Source organism: Mus musculus, chromosome X, assembly GCF_000001635.26.
Source record: "Mus musculus strain C57BL/6J chromosome X, GRCm38.p6 C57BL/6J".
NCBI classification, from domain to species: domain Eukaryota; kingdom Metazoa; phylum Chordata; class Mammalia; order Rodentia; family Muridae; genus Mus; species Mus musculus.
Window position 1 is genome coordinate 136,028,305 of NC_000086.7, and position 8,018 is coordinate 136,036,322.

At 42.8% G+C, this 8,018-nt stretch overlaps 1 protein-coding gene across 1 annotated transcript; it reads left to right on the top strand.

Annotated features, from left to right (window-relative positions):
* The first annotated feature begins 5,062 nt into the window (after positions 1-5,062).
* Positions 5,063-6,642, top strand: Arxes1 (adipocyte-related X-chromosome expressed sequence 1). Its single transcript, NM_029541.3, has one exon. It carries the CDS (start codon positions 5,202-5,204, stop codon positions 5,742-5,744), a length of 543 nt encoding a protein of 180 aa, NP_083817.1. The 5' UTR covers positions 5,063-5,201; the 3' UTR covers positions 5,745-6,642.
* The last annotated feature ends 1,376 nt before the right edge of the window (positions 6,643-8,018 follow it).

An 8,018-nucleotide genomic window follows, 5' to 3' on the forward strand; every position in this document is an offset into this window, starting at 1 on the left:
CTCCAAAGTTGGACTGTTATTATTGAGTTCAAATAGACTAAATTTAATATTCATGATCTATGACAAAGAAGGTCTTATGGAATCCCCCCCCAACACTGCTAGATTCAGCCATTATAGATTTCTATCATCACTCATCTATCTCTACTCATCAAGGATTCACTGACAACTTCCCTAGCTGCCTTGATTCATTTAGGTTTCTTGATCTTTCTCCATATACTCACCTATTCAAATGGAACATTCCATCTTATTGCTGGATTCTAAGGTTGTATGGCTTACCTGCAGATCTCCCCTCATCTGATATGGAACAGTGGTCAGTTTTCCACCACTGGGGGCTCCATAAGATTCTTTGAAAGCTATAACCTGAGGAGGTAGCATGGCTAATATTCAATCTGAATATGTATTTTTAAGTTTGTATTGAGAAGTGTTTTTTGAAAGATGCATGTTCTGAAACATTGTCCATCATCTTCGGTGAGGACAAACTTTCAAGAGAGCTGTTTTGTTTTGGCACATATAGACAGGACTCCTTCAGATAGGAAATTCACATGGACTGTTGAAGTGCAGCATCATAGGCTCAATACATTCTCCAGTTTCAGGCTTCAATTAATAAAAAAAGCATCTTTTCTTGTGGCCCAACCACAGGCTCTCTCCCATATCACCTTTAGTCAATGATCTGTGATATGTGAATGCCTTCGTGCATATATGTGCACCATGTGTGCCTGCAGAATCCACAATAAGGCATCATTGGGTCCCTTGGAAGTGAGTTTATGGGTGGTTGTGAGCTTTCCTGTGGGTGCTGGAAACCAAACCAAATTCTGTGTTAGAGAAGCAACTGCTGTTACCTGCTGTACCATCTGTCAGCCTTCCTCTAACATCACCATCTCAAAGTGAATGGATGTGTTCTCTTCCAGAGATATTTGTTGTATACCTCAGAGCTCAAGTGTGAAATATATTTTGATATCATGTAGTGATACAAGCAATCTAGAGCAAGATTGTAGGAAGAAGTGAACCAGGCATGTATGTATGCCTGTTTTTAGCATGGAATCTGCCTAGATGCCAAGGACAGAGGAAAGAAAGCTGGGAGTCTTCTGCAAGACCCATCCTTGAGATGCAGAGCAGAAAGCAGGCTTGCTCAGAAGAGACCATCTCCAAGGGTTTTGAAAGGAGAGGACTTGAGCTGAGCAACTCCTTGCTATCCCTGTAAATACATTTATCAGGTAAGTAATTGCCATGCCAGGGAAGGCAGGATATATATATAGTAAGGCAGGAATTGGTTCCTGAGTGAAGCACCTGTACCTGAGGAACACATCAAGAACGAAGGATAGCAATTTTTACTGGGATTGTGATGAGTCTTTAGATTAGATTGGAAAAAATTAACATATAAATAATCAAAGTCTTCGGACACATGAACAAGATGTGCCTCCCAATTGACTGATTTAATTACTGGAGCAACATCTTGTAGTATTTAATATACAGACATAACTTCTTGTACATAGATAATCCACACAAGTGCTTCATATTTTGTGGTGATTTTTAAATGACAGTATTTCAAAAATACAAATACAGGCTATCATATATTCCCCAAAATGTTAGTGAACAAATATGCAATAGTTATTGTTCAAAAAAACTGATACAAAAAATGGTTAGAAGCACAATTCTAGCTTGTGAAAAGTACTTTCCTGCTTAACATCCATTTTCCTATACATTCACATATGTTTCAAGAAGTCATCAAAAATATACAGGAACTAGGGATCAAAATGCCAGTTTTTATTTGTTGACAATCTATAGAAAAATCAGTTTGTTGAGAGAACATAGAAAAGTCAGCTTTAATTAATATATATGGTTCAAAATTAATCTGTTGAAAGGTGTGGTTTTGCTTCTTCACCTCTCAGTAAATTTACCATAATGCATCCTTGGAATCTTGGGTGGTGAGAAAGACAGGAAGAAGGATATATATATATATATATATATATATATATGTGTGTGTGTGTGTGTGTGTGTGTGTGTGTGTGTGTGTGTGTATACACATATAAGTATATATGAATTTGTGATCATATGAACATATGTATATTTATGTTACTGGAGCTGCTAGGAATGGTTATCATGAGGAATACTTGAAATTAACTAACCAAATCATGCCATTTGCCATTCTTACTCAGATCCTAGCACATATTAGAAATCAGATTACCACCATTGTTATTTTCCCAGCTTTCCTTGGACAGTGTGGTTACCATGACAACCCAGTGCTTGCTGTGGAAACTGATGCGGTCTATGCTTTCACTTATGATTTATGCCTGAATCACTTATCACTATGGTGTTGTCATGTGTTGCTTTTCTAATTCAGATTTTTCTTCTAAAATTAATACTTGACATTTGAGATGTGATAGAGATTTTTCCTGCCCATTTACTCATTTATAATATGTTGGAGTCAATCTGACTCAGAGTCACATTTTTCTCAGAAGTTACCACCTTTGGCTATTGATGCATATATATGTATATGCATATATGTGCTAATTTTTCCACAATTTAGCCAATAAATGCCCCTTCAAGATAGTCTCAGTGTTAAGTTGATTTCTTCACAGAATTGCTTGAGCATATTATTTGCTTTCTAAAACATCTGCTTATCTGTACAAAGGAAGTAATGCTACCCACCTCAGAAGATAGCTTTTAAAAATGTCTAAAACTAGCAACTGACAGTGTATGGTATGTAGTTGCCCCTCAGCATATGGGACTTTCTGGCACTTGACCTGCTTGATTCAGTCAAGCAATATCTTTAACATCATCATGGACTGGCTACATAGTAAACAGGAAAAAAGCCCACAGATCTGTTAGGGGAGTCTCCGTTCCATTGTTCGGTGTGTAGGAAGAGTTGTGGGGTAAAGCTGGGACAAGAAAAAGCATCACTGTACAGCTTCCAGTGAATCGAGTCTGCCTTTCCCATCTGCTCGCTTTTATCTCTATTCCACATGCTTTCTCCCTTCCCTGTCTTTTACTATAATAGTCCAGAAAAGATGGTTAATGTGCAGTGCAGAATCTGAGGCTCAGAGTGAAGAAACAAGTCTGATGTAGAGTTAGTAGGATCGGCTTCTGGAGAGATTCTGTCCCCATTATGGGGACACTTTTAGTAAAACACTACCCAATCCACAAGTCTCCTCCACACTAGCAAGTAACAATTCTGAACATACCTGAACAAGAGACACTCTGAGGTTGAGATCCTACATGGGAAAGCATCCTATTGTCTCAGGGGGAGGGAAGGAGTTCTTTAAAGTAACTATCATCAGGTGGTTCAGAATTCCTAGAACTCTTCGTTAAATTTATGATACTTAAACCTGTGCTGTTTGCCATAGGCAAGGGTGAAGATTCTGCTAACTAGAATCAGGTTAAAGGAGTAAGAGTGAAGACATCAGAGTTCCATCTTTAGGGCACTACCTGGAACCAGTCCCTTCTAAACAAAAGGATAAGAATACCAAGCCTTAGGCTGGAGAGATGGCTCAGCAGTTAGGAGCATTGACTGCTCTTCCAGAGATCCTGAGTTCAATTTCCAGTAACCACATGGTGGCTCACAGCCATCTGATGGCTTCTGTTGTGTCTGAGACAGACAGTGTTCTCACATACATAGAAAAGGAAGGAAGGAAGGGAGGGAGGGAGGGAGGAAGGAAGGAAGGAAGGAAGGAAGGAAGGAAGGAAGGAAGGAAGGAAGGAAGGAAGGAAGCTAATCCTTTTAATGAACAGATCTACTCTCTAGAGTTTACTGATCCCAGGTAGGGAAGAACCTGTGTTCTCAGGGCACTTGGATAAATTTCATCAATAAAAACATTCCAGTTGTCCCAGAACTCTGCATGGTGCCATTAAATTAGTTGGGTTAAAATGTTGACAAAAGAAGTCAGGATTTTTTCCAAGTGTGGAACCTTCCCCCACTCAAATCTTCTGCTGGTGCTTATTAAACTCGAAGAATAAACTCTTTTGAATAAAAAAGACAAAACAAAAAAACCCATGGAATTGAGGTGGGTAGATTTCAGCTGATTCTGATAGTCACTGAGTTTTGAAAAGCACTGATGTCTATTTGCAACAAGATCTTTTAATATCTTAAATAATTTAGTGTGTTTTGTCAGAGTTCTCAGTTGTAAATTTTCTATCTTCTCTAAAGTGTCAGTAATTCTTTCAATTTATTAATAATCATTCAGTAATGAATATACAGAACACTGGCTTAGGCACTGGAAAAGTAGCAGAAAGAAGACAGAAAGAGGCCACTGTGCATTGGCAAAACTGGGTAAGAAAACAACTAACCAGGCAAGTTATATGGGGATTTCTGTGTGAAGAAAATAAACAGAAAACAGTTTGAACAGGGGATTACATGGAGTTGTCACTGAAAGCCTTTGCTGGAAGTGGCCTTAGAACTGAGTCCTGAATGCAAAGAAGCCATGCACAGACAGGCCAGGTCTTGGTGCGCTTGGACTGTGTGTGCTCCAGCTAACCCAGGAGCAGAGGACAGCAAGCCCACTGGCTGCAGCCTGGCAGACAACCATCAGGATGGTAGGGGGTGAGGGGTGGACAGGGCAGATGCAGCAGAGTCTGGGCCTCCTCTGCCACTAAGACTGTATGCTGAGGGCGGAGGATCCCAGCAAGGGGGGTGACATGACCTGTAGGGAATGGCTGGTCTGTGTGTAGAGAATGGACTGCAGAGGCAGGATTAGCCTAGTGTGGGGGAAAGGAAGTCCAGGCATCAGCAGCCTGTTGCAGAAGGCCAGGGGAGGGGCTAGGATGTATGGAAGCCATGATGCAGCAGTGTGCAGAGGGAGAGGGTTCCCTGGCCAGGGCTTTGTGTGCCGGGGCAGGGGCTGTGGTTGGTGCCAGGGACCTTCCGTGACTGTGTCTGGGTGTGAGGGTGAGACAGTTCAAGGCACCGCTGGGCTCATTCAGCCAGGCTGCGGCTTTCTATGAGATGCTCCAAGTGCCTTAGACTCTCAGCAGACAGTGGTTGTAGGGTTAACTAGTGGCTTGGGGCGGGGGAGGGGGCAGGCATCGTGGGCGGTGCGCGCTCCAGGGACGCGTGCGCGAGCCCGGCATTCCGCGCGAGCCAGAGGAAGGCAGAGGGACCGCGGAGCGAACTGCACGCCCCGTGCCGAGCCAGCCAGCCAGCCAGCCAGCCAGCGAGCGCCGGTGGAGCCCGCGTGGAGGGAGCCGCCGATTGAACACCCTGCAAGATGAACTCCCTGCTGTCCCGGGCCAACTCGCTGTTCGCCTTCACGCTGAGCGTCATGGCGGCGCTCACCTTGGGCTGCATCCTCACCACCGCCTTCAAAGACAGGAGCGCGCCCGTGCGCCTGCACGTCTCCAGGATCCTGCTCAAAAAAGTGGAAGACTTCACCGGACCCAGAAAGAAGAGCGACCTGGGCTTCATCACCTTCCACATCTCTGCGGATCTGGAGAAGACTTTCGACTGGAACGTCAAGCAGCTCTTCCTTTATCTGTCGGCAGAATATTCCACCAAAAGCAACGCTGTGAACCAGGTGGTCCTCTGGGACAAGATCCTTCTGCGAGGCGAGAACCCCAAGCTGAACCTGAAAGACGTCAAAAGCAAGTATTTTTTCTTTGACGATGGACACGGGCTCAAGGGAAACAGGAATGTCACTTTGACTCTCTCCTGGCAAGTGATACCGATTGCTGGGATCCTGCCTCTTGTGACTGGATCTGGACGCGTGTCTGTCCCGTTTCCAGATTCCTATGAAATAGCCACGACTTTTTGAAGAATTCTCTCTGCATCGGAAACGGGACATCTGTGGACCTAAGGAATCATAGTTTAAAACTGTCAAGAAACACGTGCTGTAACAATTTATGTGTCGCATTCCTGCATGCCTACACTGAATGTGATTTAGAAGCAGACGTTTGTTCACCTCGTGTAAAGCATGCTTGATTCCTTGGGGGGGGGGGGACAGTTAATATCGTTTGTTAGATACCATAAGTGGTGGAAATAAAGTGACTAAAGACCGAGTACATGATGATTCTGTAAATCACTGTAACACATTATTGATATGCCGACTGTCTGAGAAATATGGGTCTTTCCAGGTTTTTCCTCCAAAAGTTTTTCTGTTTTACATTTTTTTGAAAAAAATTAATGTTTTAACCATTGTTAGTGAAGGTTGAAAACGTTTGCATGACTTTCCCATTGAGTTTCAGTCTGTATGCTTACTACCACTAGGTGCTAATTATGTACAGTTCTCCACAAGTCTCCATTTTAATAAGTTTTGGAGTAATATTAACACTCATCGTTTAATTTTTTTCATTTACAAACTCTCTTATATGTTATTGTATCCTATTGCCAGCAGTCTCGGGATGTATATAATAGAAACATGGGCTGTTTGCAGATGAACACTGTGAACCCCTGAAGCTTGGGGAATCATTTCAAGCTTAAATAGCTAGCAAAAAAAGTGGAGTCTAACTTTGATCTTGGATATTCTCATTCCCTAAGTTTATTCCACCCCTGATACCTGAGATGACATCATAGGAATTTCATGTGTAACTTACATTGTATTTTTGTAACCCTGAAACTCTCTGTTTTGATGTTTCTGATCTTATGTAAAAGTAGCTTGTGTTCAAGTTGTGTTAAAAAAAAACTTCTATAGGAATAGATCTCCTTTCACACTCTGTGTGTTTGCTTCCTTTATAGTGGAAGTTTAGTGAGAGGCTCAAAGTGGGATGGAGCTCAAGGGGGAGGCCCCAAGGCCTGACACTATTACTGCAGCCATGGAGTGCTAACAAAAAGGGACCTAGCATGACTGCCCTCTGAAAGACCCAACAAGCAGCTGAAAGAGTCAGATGCAGATACTTGCACCCAACCAATGAACAGAAGCTGCTGACCCCTGTGGTTGAATTAGGGAAAAGCTGAAAGAAGCTGAGGAGGAGGGTGACCCTGTAGGAGGACCAGCAGTCTTAAATAACCTGGACTCCCAAGATCTCTCAGACACAGGACCACCAAACTGGCAGCACACACCAGCTGATAGGAGGCCCCCAACACACATACAGTAGAGGACTGCCCAGTCTGGATTCAGTCAGAGAAGACTGGAGGCCCCAGGGAGTTTAGAGGTCATGTGGGGTGGAGGGCTGTGAGGACATCCTCATGGAGACAGGGGAAGGAGGTGTGACATGTGGAACAGTCAGAGGGTGAACCAGGAGGGGAATAAAATCTGGAGTGTAAAAAAAAGATTAGTGCACACTGCTGCAACCACTATGGAAATGAGTGTGGAGGCTTCTCAAACCCGGAAATTTCACTGCTCTGTGAGCCAGCTATACTATTCCCGAATACGCTCCCAAAGGACTTTATTTCCTACCGCAGAAACACTTGTACATCCGTGCTTGTTGCTGCTCTTTTCACAATAGCAGGAAATGGAATTAACCTAGATGTCCATCAGCAGATATGAATATGTAGTATATAGGCACACTCTAATTTATTCAGTCATAAAGGAAAATAAAAAGACAAGATTTGTCAGGAAATGGATAGAACTGAAATATATTAAGTGAGCCATCACAGGCAAAACAAAACAAACACTACATGTGTTTTATCTTTATGGCTGAATACGTTAGATTGCATATATGGGTATACACAATGGGTATATGCCCAAAAGAGCTCTTGGCTTCTCGGTTTCACATGTATGTACTTGAGGGGTGGGGAGAGATGAATGTAGGATGTGGATGTGGATGCCAAGTGAACAGAAAGGGACCCATGAGAGGAGTAAACAGAGACTTTAAAGAAGAGTGATAAATATGGTAACAAAACATGTGATGTAAAAGTAGAATGAAGAATAATGAATGAGAAAGGCTTAGACAGAGGTAGGGGGGACATGGAAATTGGGGAGACGGAAAGGGTGGGAGGATAGTCAACCTAAACTCTGTATGAAAATGGCATAAGAAAAACTGGGTTTTCTTTCTTTAAAAATATATATATATATAGATAGAGTTTATTCAGGGCATGGGGAGGGGAGCTAAGAGGGCAGTAGAGGCAGAGAAAGACAGACAGGGAGAGA

Coding starts and splice junctions, on each gene's coding strand:
- Arxes1 (NM_029541.3), top strand. CDS start 5,202: ATGAACTCCCTGCTGTCCCGGGCCAACTCGCTGTTCGCCTTCACGCTG.